This window comes from Pieris rapae, chromosome 11 (assembly GCF_905147795.1).
Source record: "Pieris rapae chromosome 11, ilPieRapa1.1, whole genome shotgun sequence".
In the NCBI taxonomy this organism is placed as follows: domain Eukaryota; kingdom Metazoa; phylum Arthropoda; class Insecta; order Lepidoptera; family Pieridae; genus Pieris; species Pieris rapae.
In genome coordinates this window covers 5,912,689-5,929,971 of record NC_059519.1, presented here as the reverse complement: position 1 = coordinate 5,929,971, position 17,283 = coordinate 5,912,689, and the positions used below count along the sequence as shown (strand labels likewise).

Below are 17,283 nucleotides of genomic sequence, written 5' to 3'. Positions count from 1 at the left end.
AAAAAAAAACTATTTTTACAGTAAAGTGTTATTGTAACATTGTATTTTATTTTGTATAGTCTCTGTGTCCATTTTTAATGACAGGTTAAGCCGACCTTTAGAAGCCAAGTGATTGGTTGGCAAGGATATGGTTACCCTCGCTTCACTTGCTATATTAAAACTTTGAAAATTAAAAAAAATAAAGGATAGAGAACAAAACGTAGTGTCTCAGATATTTACGTTCTAAAATTATTTTATGTAATTATTATTATGTGATAAATAATTAATGCCATTGTTTAAATATATTTATTTCGATGATACTTATACAACACACTACTTATAAATCTATAAAAGGAATACTTATATATCTAACGCTAAGTGAGGTCCAAAATAAAATATGATATGTAAAAAAATATTGGTCCCTATAAATTGACAATATAACAATTTCAAATGATAATTCTTATTCCAATACTATTAGAAATAGGAACTATATTTCTATACAATATTCTAATATATTTTACAATAATTCGATATCAGATCCTTAATTCAGACCTTATTTGGCAAAACATGTCCAAATATGCAATATTTAAATCTAACGAATGTATCTTATAATAATAAAAATATAGATTATAATTTTGAATCTTATAAATGAAATTTTATACACTTTTCAATTGATTATTCACTAAACCTTATTTAATATAGCCTGATACTTCGTCGTTTTGGCGCACAAAGTATTTAAATCTAAAAAAATGTAATAACAATAATAATTATGTCCGCAAAAATTAAATTTGATTCTTATTATAAATTTCATTTAATATGTAAAATAGTATTTAAAAAAAGATTAATAGATTTTCGAAATAAATTTGTGGAGGCCAGCTCCTATGTGTTTTGAATTATAATACATAAAAGTATATAATACATTAGATAGCCTGACTAAGTACTCTGTTAACGAAATAACGAGAGCATATAGGTCTTACACATGCTAAATAATATACGTTTTTAGTATCATGTTTAAATATCACAAGATCAATGCAGTATCGGTGTCAAATAACTTTGAAATATGAAACCGACTTTTCATTTTATAAATCCAGAAATACGCGGGTACCTCAAAAACTACTGAACCGATTTTGTTAGAACTTACACTTTTATCTGAGTTGGAATAGGTATATTCATAATTCATTTCCTACAAATTTGTGGATCTTCATACGTTATTAAACATATTATTGGAAGCCTGAATATATATTAAAATATGATTTTTTTAAATATAGATAAACTTCTTTTAAAGTCGGTTAACAACGTCCCACGGAATAGATAAACAAGGTCGGTTAAATTTTGCATTAGAACCAGTTTTGACACGTTGGTACCCACTTTCATATCTGAAATCTATTAAGAATATAGTTATACCCTTATTTATTTGTTCCATTAGTCACATATGGTATTTTTTTAAAATAAGTGTTTTAGCTCCAAAATTCGCTACAACCGCATCCATAACCATCAATATTTGTTTGGCCGTTCTGCCGGTGTGTGTAGAAAACTTCGCAGAAAGCAGAGTCATCTCGCGGTAAATTGTAGTTCACGTGTTTAGCGGCCAACCAGGCTGCACCCATCGCACTTGAGACGCGTAGGCGAACTAGCTCCAAGTCTATTCTTAGCTGGAAAACAAATGAATTTAATAATAATAATACAATCGTAATTTTATCGAAATCTATATATATAAATCGACTTGTGCGGACGTATCGTACATAAGATTTGTCTAAGGGGCAGTTCACGTTATTACGTAAGATTGGGGGGGGGGGGGGGGGAGGGAATTATTGCCGATCACTTATTGTTTGACCGTGTACATCGGTTTTAAAGAATACATCAAGAATTAGCCATAATTCACAACGATACGATAAAGATTATACACATTACGTCAGTCAGAGATTACGTCAAAAGACTACAAATAAATTTTAAAACTAATTTCCACAAGTAAATTTATTTCTGAATATATGCAGTATACGATATTTATTTTCCCCAATTACGATAATCCTAAAAAGTACTCTCATTCTGAATGAACTGGAGCACACTTATGCCTATTGTGAAAGATTATTAGAAATGGTCTTAGTATTTGGAATCAAGCATTAGGTAACACTTCAAAATAATAAATGTAAAACAAATTACATAATGGCAATATTTCTTTTTTTAATGTCTGTCTTACATACAAGTCGAAATTAAGTTTGTATTATCATGATTTGGTAGGAACTATTCATTTAGTTCTTGTTTATATTAGTTGTATTTGCAACTCCAATTTAAAGAAAAATATATAACATTCCTTTCTCACATATTTGTTGTTTTAATATTCAATATTTAAATAGATAACATGTATCCTATAGTTCAAAATTACTAAACTCACCCGTCTCGCAGCAAGCGCAGTTAACGCGCCCGGCGCAAGCGCATGCCAGCTTTTCCATACGGAACCCACGCAGACAATCCTCAAGCCATTTTCGAAGGGCCTCGTTCCATTCTGGCTACGAGAAGCGAGCGCAGCCACGTGCGATGCTAGTGCTGCGCCCGCATCAGCAAATATATGCTGGGATAGAGCGTCGCCGTCATCTGCGAGAGTTGACAGTTCTGCTGTTAGACCTGGAATGAAACGTCAAGATAATTACTACGATTTAAATTGGCATACATTTTACTGTTAACACTATGTAAAATGATATATTTTGAATGTTGTAATATACAGATAAGATAAGGGGCCGTTCGAGTATTATGTAAGCACTATAGGAGAGAGGAAGGGGTCTTTAATTATCTTTATTCTTTGTACACTTTAACCCACACATTGTCTATGTTTCAAAACGAAATGCATTTTCGAGGATTCCTACAAAAAATTAATACGTTTATGTACTAATATTTTTGAGACCTTTGCTTACTTTTGCTAACAAGAGGAGGATAAAATACAATAAATCTGTTAAAGAATGAATACCTATATACCTAGTTCATTGAAACTTACCAGCAAAAAATGACTTCTCGAAATGTTTGTACGCATGAGGCAATATATCTGCTCGCGAATCTGCCTTGAAGTAATTTTTTATTGCCTCCCAAAGCCTTGTTGTCGAGTGAGGAGCTGGTCGAAAACCATCACAATCGTCGAATATTATTTTAATAGCGCGGTGGGCAATCCAATACGCTGCAAAATTATATATATTATTTATATATTTCTTATAATATACATCGAAATTTATTTATATTGGTTATAATGAAAATCACTATTTCAGAAAAAGCAGGACCTAAATTTACATTTAATATCATTTCCCAAATCAAGAACTGGTAAGAAACTTCCCATCGAAGTAATTAATCGCCTAGTTTTTGGTTTACTAGGAACTGTATCCATTACGACATGGGTGTTTTTTGCCATTGTTTCTAGAAGTTACACTAATATTACGCTTTATTGTTTTTATTTCTTTAAGTACTTTTAAATAAATTATAGTAATATATATTACCACCGCCTTCGTCACCGAGAAGGTAACCCCAGCCACCGCAACCAAATTGTTGACCATCTGGTGTTCTTAACAACGCGTTTGATCCCGTGCCTGAAATAGCATTATTCCTGTGTTTAAGACCATAAAAACAACACAATAATGATTACCTTTAATTTAATTCTCAAGAACTGTCTTGAGATTTATTAGTAATTATGTTTTCCTATTTAAAAACGGAATGAAAATAAAAATACCTTTATTTTAGAACATAAGATCATCAAAGTATCACTTATTCCACGTCATTAATTTCGAACCTGTAGGCATCCCTACTCATCGGCAAAGAAGACAGAGGATGTAATGTATGTATGTATGTCTTATGGTCCCGAGGTTTGTACCAAGCAATCGCACATTCGTGCACTCCGAGAACTACGTTGCATCGGGATAGGTATTGAAAGTTACAGAGTACCGGCGCGGGCGTACGTTTATATTAAAAATTCGTTTAAATACAATATTTTGTACCCAAAAAATAATAAAAATTTTAAGTATTCGTAAACATTCTGAACCGACAAAAAATGTATTACAAAGCAAATGTTACCATCCATATATTAATCTCGAACATCTGTTATTATGCGATAAACAACTATTAAATCATGGCAAACTGCGTCATACAGGTATAGCGCACATTCTATCTCTCCAATGTTGTAGGTACAATAACCACTCGAGATTAAATAACAATTAGTTGGAACTAACGATTTCGGTTCACATTTAAAAGTAAACTCCCATGGAATTTACGAACGATTTTTTGATATTTTCTGTGAGTTTGACAGGTTGTTCTAGGTTCAATTGTTTAATTATAACTGATAAGAAATCTTCCTTATAGATAGCCGACGCCGTTAATGAGTGAGTAAAAGAGAATGAAATGTCACCTAAATCGTCTAATACAAACACAGCCCGTGCTTGGGTAAGCACGCATCTCTCCAACGAAACCGGCAAATCAAAACATAAATAAATATTCTATATGTTTATGTACATAAACCTTTATTCTTGTCTTTCATTTAATATTTTATAAAAACATTTTATCATGTCATATCTATATGTGAAGTGATAATACTAGGAGTTTTAATCAAATGCGCTTTATACGTAATATATGTGTATTATATAATTGGATACATAAATAAATAGAGATAATTTCAATATTCATATGCCATAGTCATTGTAGTTTAAACTCTAAGGAATATGCTTTCTTTCACAGTATTATGAAGTAAATACACATACTTACAAATATGCCGGAACTGGTCAAATCAAATTAATTTAGAGTTCTGTTATCCGTTAATTGATTATTAAACATCCATATTACAAACATATTTATAATATGTGAAATGCTATCTATTTCTATACATTTAAACCTATACATTTCGTTTTAAACTCTTGAACAAAAACAAACTAATGTTTATACAAATATGTAACAGATAACAAACTCGTTTGATAAGGCCGCGTTTTATTAATATTCATAGACAAAATGTCGAAAGCTAAGGTCAAAACAGTCTTGAGGAAGTCCCAAATTTACTGCACTATGGTAATCTACCCTACGTTTTTACATATGACAATGTGACAGTGTAACGGAACCTATTTTCTATTAAAATAGACTAATAATTTCATGGTAAGGTCCCTAGTACCTACCGCGGAATAAGTGTCGAAAAAAAACACAATAAAATTTTTAGATCAATAATTTCAGTGTCTTACTATAAGAAAGAATTATTTAAAAATACTAATATTCCATTTTACAATACATTTTATAGGGGCTAATTGCTACGGTCCTAATGTACTACTGTCGTTTCATCGATTATCGTATTTCTACTCTCTTTTATTTCATATAAATAATTAGTCTTCATGTGATTGTGATTGACACGTACCCATGTAACATAATAAGATTACTATAACAATATTAGATTAGAAAGTTATTCCATAAGATTGCTTTTAGTACTTAATAGTACTTGCATACCTAACGAACAATATGTAAACCTTTACACCTATATTACTAAGTTTTATAAAAGGATTTTACAAAAAACATGTGGTCAAAAAAAAATTAGAAGCGTTTTTTCTAAAATTTTTACCCCACACAAATTGTTTAATTATCCCGTAGGACTAAACATAGAATCACCGAGTTAATTAAGCTTAGGTTTAATTCTAGATTTTTTTGCAAGTAACCTCTAGCCCTCATATTACAAATTCAAAGCGCAAAAGGTTATCAGATGTCCTACATTTAAATGAGATCATGTCACATCCTATCAAGGCTTACTCTTTGCCCTTCCTATAAAAACAACAGATCGTTTTTATAGCCCAGTATTATTTTTAACAATTTTAAATAATTAACGAGCCGTGTTGGCCTAGTCACAAATGGCTTCAGCGTGCGACTATCGTCCATGAGGACGTACGTCCGAACCCCGGCACCAACGGACTAACAGTCTATGTGCGCGTAACTGCCGCTCGTAAGGTGAAGAAAAATATTGCGAGGATACCTTTTGGGCCAAAATATCGACGGCGTTTGTCAAGCATAAAGTCACAATTAGGGAATTAAACAGTTGCAGTGAGTTTCAAAGGATCGGGACTTGATACTTAAAGGTTTGGGTTTTGTGATTTAAGAGTAGGGATACATTAAGTGGAATAAACTAATTAATCTTAACTTATAACTACGTAAACAGATGTTTAACTTATACAAGGTAAAGAAATAGTAATTAGGTAAATAGAAATATTAATAATACAGTGGGGACCACATAACTATATATACGTTGGCTATAGCTGTCGTAACTTTGGTACACAATGTTTACTCATATATGTATTACAAGGATTTAGAAAGTTTTTATTCAGAAAACATAGAAAATTATAACTCATTTTGAGAACTGAAGTTCGTCAGCGTTTACCACGAAATAGCCAAAACTTAACTCTCAAGGTCAAATGGAAGCCAAACTAATTCGTCAATCATAAAATTGGTCAATTTATAAACTTTAGAAGCAATCAATTCAATTGAGTTTGGACAGGACGTGATGCCTTATAATGGAAGTATAACTCAATATCTTATCAAATGTGGCCCCGAGAGATATTTGGAGTTATGAGCGTGCAGGATAGCAACCAGAATTGGATTGTACTTAAATTGGAGTAGCCTAAAACTTCTGCTGCACATGTACCGTACATGTGCAGCGGAAGTTTTAGGAAGCAAAATATGACTTATATGATTTAATTTTAATTCTCCTTAATACATAGACACTCTCGATGCTAGAGGGCTCGCGAGTGTTGCCGGCCTTTTAAGATCGTTAGATTAGACTTACTTCCATTTTTTTTAATTTCAAAGATACGCGTAGAAATAATATGGATATGGATTCATGCTGTGAAATACTCTACCGCAATAATCGTATGATAATACCTTTTCTTATGTCATACTCGCATGAGAATATTGACTTACCAGCAATAAGAACCATTCCACCATTTGGAGCGCCGGTGAAGAGAGATCCGGCTGTGTCTGAAGCTACATAGACGGCATCTGCGCTGTATCCATCCAACTCTTTGACCCGTCTTGCTAAATCAGCATTACTGCTCTCTTGCTCACAACCGGACAGCGTCAAACCCTTAAGCAAATACATTTTCATGTTAAGTTAAATCGCTAATTTCAAAAAAAAAAAAAACTATGCTTTCCTTACAGATTTTACTATTACTGTGGTGAAATTTTTAATACTTGTAAAGATGCTGTTTCATAAAATACATCAACAAAAAACTTGCAAGACATTTGTATTCCTTCAAACTAGATCTTACCAATGAATCAAGAGGTTTGTCTCTTGGTATACCAGCTTCATCCTTCGCAGTGTGGACCATTTGAATAATTCGTTTTGCACATTCGTCTATACCTAGATTCCAGTGATTTGTTCCGGGGCCTTTAGATTTACTAATAACTTTGCCTTTTTCATCGCAAATCACCAGGTTTGAGTGTGTTGCGCCACTGAAAACAAAAAGAAGGTAAAGCTAACATATTGTTTGTGTTTGTATGCCTATTTATTTTACCCAATTTTCAAAAAATACATTGTTTTGTGCGTTATAGGCATTACAATTTTCAGACTCGGCGACCCTTTTAAGCAAAAGATGTGTAAGAGTTCTCAGCTCCTACATAACAAACAAGTCTATAAATCAGACACGCATTAATAAGATTTTTTTATACCTTCACCTCATACGATCATAATTGAGAACTTATTTTGATGTTAAAAAGAATACATGTTTATTTCGGCCTGTCTGTGTCTGTGGTAACGGCGACGCAAATAGTCAGTCAATGAGGACCGATAACCAAATGATGAGTGTCTTGTGCTATTATCAATTATATAAGAAAATAATGATCAGAGAACATTATTTATTTTATAACTATCGCGATTATACATAGAATATAATACTTAAAACCCCCAGATAAATTTTCATCCATTCAAACATTTTCATATCAACTATGTATTATATAAAAAATACGGATTATTTTTGATGAGATTTAGATAAAATATGACCTAAAATTTAACATTGAAAAGTTACTAATACCTGCAGTCAATATTTTTAGGCGATCCATCGAGTGCGGAAGATAAAGAGTTGTTGATTGAATTTTATCTTTATAATATTGATGAACAAGTAATATTCATAGTATTTTTGTGTAAAATATTGTATGTAAAGTACATATTAAATTTCATATCATTTCATTTTTATAGAAAAGAGGGACAGGAAGCATAAGTGGTGTAGTGTAGTGGTATTTAGTTTTGCAATATACCTGTTGATCTACTTAAGTTTTACATAGACAATGCAAGCGAAAAGTTGTTTGTAAATAAAAACTCCCTTTCATTGACGTGTGGGTGTGTCACGATAAAGGTCGCGCAGGCGAGCATTCCACTCCATGATAACGACGAGTTGAATTACAATTCGTATTCTATCCATAAACAAGTGCGCAGAGGCATGCATTGTAATGCATTAAAATTGAACACATGCTTTCGATTTTATACTTTTGCACTTGCTAGAAGATTTTGTAATTAAATTCTATTTAGCCAGTATTCTTAATTATGTACCTACCCATAATAATGTTTTGATATGTTTATTTTTATTTTTACATAAACAATAAAGAAAGTTCTTTATTTATTATTGAATTAAATTTAAAATTAAATCAATAATTAGCTTTTCGTAGAATAACTTGTGAAACTTATATAGAAGAATTTTGAATTTGATTTCAAAAATCATAATGATTTAGTCATTTTTATATAGATAGAAGATAGTAGCCATAATCTAATTAAAATTATTTAAGAAATTATTCTAAATGTTGCATATTATATATACTAATTATTTTGACTTTAAACGTATTGAAGTAGTGAAAGCGTGACAAATTGCTTAGATTATTCACCGTATTTCATAATTTTATACGAAAAACTATAAGAAACGATAAGCATAGATTAAGGCCTTCATCTGATATGGTGGAATTATTAACTATATTCGGGAATCGAAAGCTTGCAAGAATGTTAAAATTTAGAGCAGAAACGGTGATCAGTGGTGATAAATAATTAAATTATGATACCCTCTTGCGAAGTTTGAGCAGTTGAATACTAAAATAACCACAGAAGTGGGAGCTATATTAGTTGACGTCCCTAAGGCGTGTCCTGCAAATTAACTGGTCCGCTTAGAAGAGTGCATTCACCGTGATGGAAGACATCTTGACGATATATTATTCGCTTTATACCTGAGATTTCAATTTTTTTTCTTAAATTCGATACTCAATACTTACATGTTTATTAGAGACATTTGAACTCGAGGTTTCGAGTATATCATGATGGAAAATTTACATTAATGTTTTGTTTAGATTGAGTTGTTTGTTTATATAGTAGATGTGCAAAAGTTCATATGACCTCTACCATCACAATGTGCGCATATGCATTTTATGGACTGTTCAGGAATTAGTAGATAAGTTCGTGACATACATAAGGGGATTTTTGTTTATCGCAAGAGTATTATAAAGATAATGTTATACTGCGAAATATGTGCACTTTATGGCACCTTATAGGTAGTCTATCCGATTAGCATACTTTACTAAACGTAAGTGACTTCTGACATTCAGAAGTCATAATTCGTGCTGTATTGTTCAAAATATCACCCTTATATAGTTTGGTCTATAGTCTATGCTTCTAATTATGGAACCAACTGAATGACGCTGATTCTTTGGTATTTAATAATGGCTAAATAGATAGAGTAGAGTGAAATACTAATATACGTTTCGTGTGCAAATAAATATGTAGTATTTATAATTTCCTTCAAATAGTTAGGATTTGCAAAATTATAGTGAATTTTCAACATTTAAATGGGTCAACAAGACTGTGGAATATCTCCAGTAACTAGTATTTTCACACTAGGTATTTCCAGTTTAGGTCAAAACTGGTTCATTTTTTTTTTTTTTTTTTTTTTTTTTTCTTGGGGAAATGCTTTGCGCATACCCTTCCGCGGCGCGACTGCTTGGTGCAGAAGGATTATGTGGGACTCGCCATTGTGCATACCCACTAAAACCCCAAGGTGCCACCAACAATCGCCTTATGCGGGATGCGGTAACAGCAGAGCCTTATCCGCTTCCCAACACGCGATGCGGCGGTTGCGTCCGCCTCTTCCCGCCCATTGTTGATTTGTGAGGATGCTTGACACAGCAAGCATCTTTCACAGACCGGGCCATACGCATTTACAAATAGCTAGGGGAGATCGGGTCCAGTACTTGCAGGGATGGGTCATCATCCCTTCTTTTAGACGCATGGACCCCTGCTCCCCGCTTAGGCACTTTTTAGGCGGCGAGAATTTGGTGAGCGCGTCGCGCGTTTATGCGACGGGCCTGCGGTTTTCTTCGCCGTCGCGGATGGGCATCGGGACAAAGCTCCCTGGTCCTTTCCGCCTCTTCTTTTATTTTCATGACCGCCTCGCAGAAATTATAAAATATTTTCCACGGGCCGTCATTTCTCGCGCTCACTAAAACCTTCAATACATTTGGAAGTGTTGCGTCCTCGCCCTGGAGTGCATCCAGCAACGGTCCCCTTTCCACGTCCCATGCTGGGCAGTCTCTCAGCGTATGCTGGGCGTCATCCGGGCTGTCTCCGGCACAGTGGTGGCAGGTTGGTGCCTCTTCACACCCTACTACTCTGTGCAGATAACTACCGAAACATCCGTGTCCGGACAGGATCTGCACAAGACGATAGCTGAGCTGGCCCCAGCGCCTCCTTACCCAGTGTTGGAGCAGGGGTCTGAGGGCTTCTATAGTATATTTACCGGCAGTCGCTCCCGCCAGCTCCTTTTCCCACTCTGCTAGCATTTCTTGGGCTTCCAGGGCTCGCCAAGCGTTTATTTCTTCCAGTGTGGGGTTGCTTCCTCTTTCCCTGGTTTCGGCTCTCCGCCAATATACTTCGCTAAAAGCAACCGCGTCGAGATGCCAGGGTGCGGTACCGGCTATGACACACACTGCGTCATAGGACACAGTGCGGTACGCCCTCGCAACCCTGGCTGCGATCACTCGCTGCGACTGCCTGAGAATCGTGCGATTGTGCCTGGTAAGTTTGTCGGCCCATATTGGGCACCCGTAGAGTGCTTTCGCCCGGATCGCATTTGCGTAAAGGTGGCGACACCCCCCATTCGGCCCGCCGAGGTTCGGCATTATGCGCGAGAGCATGTTTGCGGTGGCGGTGAGCTTAGGGGCAAGTGCTGCGAAATGTGGTCTGAAAGTCCACCGTGGGTCGAGAATCAGCCCTAGGTATTTAAGCGTGGTACCAACCCGGATGACTACTCCACTGACAATTATGTCTGCGCCTTGGGGTGGAGCTTTTCTGTGTCCGTAGAAGCATATAGCTTCTGATTTCTGAAGGGCGACCTCGAGGCCGATCTTTTTGATTTCAGAAACCACCCGAGCTACTCCAGCTGTCGCTCGAAGGCGCGCCTCCTTAAAATCTTGTCCAATAGCGACCACGAGGGTGTCGTCTGCATAGCATATCGTTGACACTCCCGGAACTAGTTCCCCTCGCAGCACTCTATCGTAACCTATGTTCCAAAGGAGTGGGCCAAGAACCGAACCTTGTGGAACGCCGCACTTGATGAGGTGGCTCCCTATGCTATTTTGTTTCGTGAAGATGACACGACGGCCGTTAAGGTACGATGCTACACATCTTCTTATATGGGCCGGTAAGCCGTGGTGGCGCAGGCCATCCAGGATACAGTCCCAGGGCAAGGAATTGAAGGCGTTCGCAATGTCTAACGACACCGCTAGAACTACTCTGCCCCGTGACACCTGCTCCTCGCACACTCCTCGCAGTTGCGCAATTGCATCGATCGTTGACCTGTTTTTTCGGAAACCGAATTGAGCCTCATGTATGTTCGGTCCTATAGTTTCCAAATGGTTATAAATTCGGCCGGCAATGATACGCTCGAAAAGCTTACCGGCTTCATCTAGAAGAACTATAGGACGATACGCTGATGGTGACTCCGGAGGTTTTCCACCCTTTTTTAGAAGAACTAACAGACCTGTCTTCCATGTCGACGGAAAAAGGCCCCTTTTAAGACATTCCGTGAGGAGGTTTCGAAAGCGCATGTCAAGACCAGCGTCGAGTGCCAGAGCCAACACTCGTCCGTGCATGCCATCGGGGCCGGGTGCGGTCTTCTTAGAGGACATGCGTGCTATTGCCGTCTTAAGCTCCGAAGGAGACACTTCAGACACTATTTCTCCGTGGTCCAAAGTCGTATCATGTGGGGTGCTCGAGGCGTCACGTTTAGGAAAGAGTTCTGTCACCACTGTACTGAGCAGTTCCGGCTCCATGTGTGTCGTGAGGGGTGGGGCTCGCGAGCGTAGCTTGTTTGTAACTATTTGGTACGGGCGCCCCCATGGATCCCGCTCGAGAGTGTCCAGCAGTTCTTGCCATGCTTTCTTTTTTGCTTCGGCGATACCTGTTCGCAGCGCCAGTTTTGCAGTTCGGTATGCGCTATATGCTTGCCGTTCCTCTACTGCGCGAATGGGTCGCCTTCTGCGAGTCCTCGTGTAGCCTCGACGAGCTGCAACACAAGCAAACCGCAACTGGGCGAGTTCTGCCGACCACCAGAATACACTGGTCCGGTGAGGTCCAGGGCGGCTTCTTCGCATCGCAGCATCCGCGATGTTCGTCAGTGCGCCACGAAACCACTCTGCTTCTTTTTCAGGCTCTACGGAGGCTGGGCTGGGGCACCAGGCCTGCACAATCGTTGCCAACTCCGCCTGCTCCTTGTTCAGACTCTTAAGTGCCCATTTTGGGCCCAGTTCTGTCGAAACCGGAACAGGATTTGCCGACGGAGGGAGGATGCAGAAACGGATATACCGGTGGTCCGAAAGCGTCTCAACCTCCGTCAGGACCTCCCAGTCCTGGATACAGCATGAGAGTTGGGTGCTCGTGAACGTGACATCCACAATCGACTCACCATTTGCTCGAACACACGTAGCATCAGAGCCTTTGTTAGCCACTACCATACAGTGCGCTGCTGCCCAATCCATCAACGCATTTCCCCGTGGCCTGGTCACCGGCGAACCCCAGGCCGCGGACTTCGCGTTCAGATCCCCAGCGATGACTAAATGTCTCGGGTGACTCCATTGCACCAGGGTTTCCAGTTCGTTTAGGAAGGCCTCAAATTCAGCTAGGGAGCGATTGGGGGAGAAGTAAGTGCTCACGATACACATGTCGCTACCCAACTTTGCTGCCACATAGCCGTGGCCTTTTCGGACTGGGCCAATGCAGGGCGAGCTGTCTGCCGGAGTAACGATAATTGCGGCCAGACCGTCGAGGTCGCCAATGCAGTTCGTTTTTTCGGGTATTGAGTAAGGCTCGGAAATAATGCCAATGTTCATAGTATTGTCTTTTATTTACATAACTTTTACACATTTAAAGAAAAACACTTTTTTAACGGATTATAGATATGTATTATTATATTTAAACTTATAATTATTTTTACATAATTTTAAAAAATATAATAATACATATCTATAATCCGTTAAAAAAGTGTTTTTCTTTAAATGCCAATGTTGATATTCCACTGCGCCAGACTCTGGTACAGTAGGTCTTGCGCAGCAGCGCAATGGTTTAAGTTGCTCTGGAGAATCCGTAAGGCCATGATAATTTACTGCGGTTTAAATAATCTCCATGCGCGCATTGTTACGCGGAGACTTTGCGGGCGACTTCTTTTTAAGTGAAGGGTGGCGTCTGGAAAATTTCACACTGGGAGCCGTGCAACTATTTCCCCCTAGCCTGTGATCCGCTTTCCTACCGGCCTCGTCGCAGAGTAGGCACTTGGGTTTTGCACTGCAGGAGGCTGCTCTATGGTCTGCTTGACCGCAGCGAAAACATAGTTGGCTACGATCAGTGTCGGACATGCAGCGGCTAGCTACGTGCCCGACTTGTAGGCATCGAAAGCACCGTAGCTCTCTTGGCTTTGCAACACTAATATTTGCCGCTACCCAGCCGACGAGGAATCTCCCCGCTAAGAGTTTCTTAGTGGCCGTTATGGGGCAGTTAACCCAGGCTGCACCAAGACCCGATCTGTCCTGCCGTATGTTGCTGATCCTAATTTGATCAGCCAGGCACTCTCCTTTTGCCGCAATCGCTTCGCGCAGTTCGTCCGCTGTGATAGAGTCGTCCAGGCCAGAGATTCGGACATCGGCGCATCGGATGGGCCGACTAATCTTGACTCCACTGTCACTCAGTACTGTTTTGAGGCGCTTGGCAAGAATGTCAGCCTTTTCCCCGCTACCAGCTCCAGGGATCTGAATTATAGTGGCTCCGGTTGCCGCTCGGCGAAACTTAACACCCTCAATGCCAGCCTCTTTCAGATCTATTTGAGCGCGCGCTTCTTTAAGGGCAGCGGCATAGGTTACACCCTTAGCTTCGGCGTCTTTAGGCAGAGTCAGCACAATTGCAGCGGTGCGAGGTACTTTAAGCTTGGGCAGCGAGCTGGCCGGGGGCTTTTCAGACTTTGAAGCTGTCACATTTTTTTGTGTTACCGTTGCCGGTTTTCGCCTTTTTTTGGTAACCATCGTCCAACCTTCTTCATTGTTGGTAGCCAAAGAGGGTCGAGTGGGTGGTAATACAATGGCACTTGCAGGAGAGGAGGCAGGGGTATTTCCTCCAAACATTTCCTTTCTCGGCACTTTTGCCAAGCTGTTTTGCTCTTCCTTTCTAGTAGCTTGCGCCTGCACGGTTGCCTTCTTCCGCTTTGTCTTCGGTGCTGCTGAGGAAGTGAGGGGATCCCTTGACCTCGGTGATTTGAGAGGGGGCTTCCCTTTTTTGCTTTTTTTACTATCTACAGTTGGAAGGGAAGGAGTGGCGGCTCCAGGTTAGGTATTGAGCCGAGATCCTTTAGTTGAGCATTAATATGCTCACCTACCTGGCGGAGGATACGAGCCTCCATTTCTTCTACATTGACAGTTGGGTGGTCCTTCGGGGCCCCCTTCAAGATCAGCCTCAACTCGCGCATCTCGCCTTGTAGTAAATTAAGTTGTGCACGGAGGCGTTCATTTTCTAGCTGCAAAGCTCGAGTTTCATCCGAAAGCGTTTTCTCCGCCAGACTGTCAGCATCCTTTCTGATTGCTGCAACTGCCTTTTTGAGAGCGGCGACAAAGGTACCTTTTAGGTTCATAGAACACCTGGCCACTTTATCTACGGCAGCCAGGTTTTCTTCGATGCGTTTTCTGGCGTTTCCGACCGTACCCGTCTCGGTGGGTTTCTCGTTAAGAACCGCGAGTTCCGCCTCGGCTTCACTTTCTCTCTCCACTCTTCGGGCTCTTTGGTACCCCGGTTTCGTGCGTTCACGCGAAAGAGTAGGGGTGTCGCTGCAGCTACTCTCCTCGTCGTCCTGTCTCGTTCTCTTTCGGGGACGCCAAAAGCGCGACTTCTCCCCTGGGGTGCAAGGGGCCTCACCTAAGCCTCGAGGACGCTGTTGAGTGTGTGTCGAGCTTATGCTCAACATGGAGCCGGTTGAGTCTGAGCCCATATCGTCAGCCATCGCGTAGGACCAGGTTGCACTTTGCACCGGTGATTGACATCGAGTGCGCTGGACGGTCTCATTGTTCTCCCTTTTTGCGATCTCTCCTTGTGTAGAGGGCGTTTTAGAGGCGCCTGAGCACCCCTCCAACGGCCCGCTACGATCCGTAAGCTTGATCAGTATTTCCGTATTATTGCCAGGTCGTGAGTTTTTGGGTTCTGTCGCATGGTCGTGGTCCGCCCCCAGAATACGATGCGGACCGGATGCCATGACCTCTTGGTCATGGGAGGGATTTGACCCTCCTGGGGTATTATTATCTTTTCCGTTACTTTCCATGCTTTGTGGTGCTTTTAATTTAAGGAGGAGAACTGGTTCATAGGGCAAGGATGTTCTAATGACCTTACAAGTGTGGTCAATGTTATTAATTGCATTTATCTAGTTTTTTATATGGACCGAAGATGCTGTTTTGTTATTCGAAATATATATTTAAGCGAATTTACGAGGGCGAATTTTCTTGTTATAATAAATTGAAATTGTAATATAATATACAGTTCTATGGTCAACTACAAGACCAGATTGTTGAAGTTGATTTTATTCCATTTTCATACTAATCGTTGCATCGATTTAATCTTAAAAGTTGGCAAAGACATTAAGCCTAATTTCTTATAAAATATTTATTTAAACATTTATACTATAGTATTGTAGGCTTATTAATAATCTGGTTACCGGATTATTATAGATCACGGATATACACCATTAATTAATACAGAACTAAAAGCGCGAAAAATGAAGGCCATTGAATGCAGCACATTCATCGCATTCTTATCTACTTACTACCTATTTTAGAATTTAAAAACATGAAAATAAAGATTAAAGTTATATTGATGACATTTTACCTGGTAATATTTATTTTAATAACTACTTTTAGTAGTGGCGGGCATTTAATATTTAAGAATTTTTACTAAGAAGTAAGTAGCAATAATGGGAGTAAAGTATCATCACGATCATTTAGGTAATTAAAATATATTTAATTTCGAAATTCCTATGAATTCAAGGCAGCCTTTCTCCTTTCCACATTTAGATTAAATTAAGTTATTCCTACGATACTGTAACTTACTTACCCTTCTACACCCCCGAAAAGCCTTAAAGTGTGCATGGCTTGCAAACGAGTAAATATGATTATTTCTTTTAGAAAATAAAACAACAATAAATTATTCGCGATCACACAACTTGCCACGAACACGATGTCAAAATAAACTAAATTCTAAAAATAGAAATATTTAACGTGTGTTAACTTTTCCCTTCTGACGTTGAAACATTTGACAGTTGTCTTAAAAGAGACAGATAACTCAATACTCGAATGTTAATGTCGATTTCACAGACACACATTTGTACAGTCTGAACAGTCTGTTAGTCATCTTGTTTATTTAAATTTCTATATCTATTTTCTAATTTCTTATTCTAGTAATAGTAATTAGTAAATAGTGAACACTAAAGTCGGGTAATTGGTTGATTTGATGAATTAGAGATTTAAATATGTGAAAAATTTAATAGTAATAATATGTGGCTTCATGATATGCTTATATTTTCAAGCATATTTAATAAACATAAAATAAAGTTTATTACTTTTAACTTCGTCATGTAATTAAAATAAGATACAACATTATTATAATTGACAGGCATACACAAGGTGTTTGGAATAAACAGTCGGAAAAATAAAACAGCAGAGTAATAACACCAGATAGTCATTTATTTTTTACATTTTTTATGGACACTTGTATTGAAATAATTCAATAAAAGGTAGGGAACTAAATATATTATT

General features: G+C 38.6%; 1 protein-coding gene across 1 annotated transcript; it reads right to left on the bottom strand.

Annotated features, from left to right (window-relative positions):
• Positions 1 to 69: 69 nt before the first annotated feature.
• LOC110994141 (N-acetyl-D-glucosamine kinase) lies at positions 70 to 16,727 on the bottom strand. The gene is made up of 7 exons (XM_022260652.2): positions 16,583 to 16,727; positions 7,242 to 7,425; positions 6,895 to 7,057; positions 3,459 to 3,548; positions 2,969 to 3,145; positions 2,372 to 2,601; positions 70 to 1,631 (listed from the first exon to the last, which is right to left on the bottom strand). The coding sequence occupies exons 1-7, from the start codon at positions 16,615 to 16,617 to the stop codon at positions 1,437 to 1,439; spliced, it is 1,074 nt and encodes a 357-aa protein (XP_022116344.2). The 5' UTR covers positions 16,618 to 16,727; the 3' UTR covers positions 70 to 1,436.
• Positions 16,728 to 17,283: the final 556 nt, after the last annotated feature.

Bases quoted from the DNA above. Each gene is read 5' to 3' on its own strand.
- LOC110994141 (XM_022260652.2), bottom strand. From the start codon at position 16,617: ATGCACACTTTAAGGCTTTTCGGGGGTGTAGAAGG. The intron at 7,058-7,241 runs GTAAGATCTAGT...TATTTGCTTAAG, and splicing joins ACAAACCTCTTGATTCATTG to GGTTTGACGCTGTCCGGTTG. The intron at 3,549-6,894 runs GTAAGTCAATAT...ATGCTATTTCAG, and splicing joins TGGAATGGTTCTTATTGCTG to GCACGGGATCAAACGCGTTG.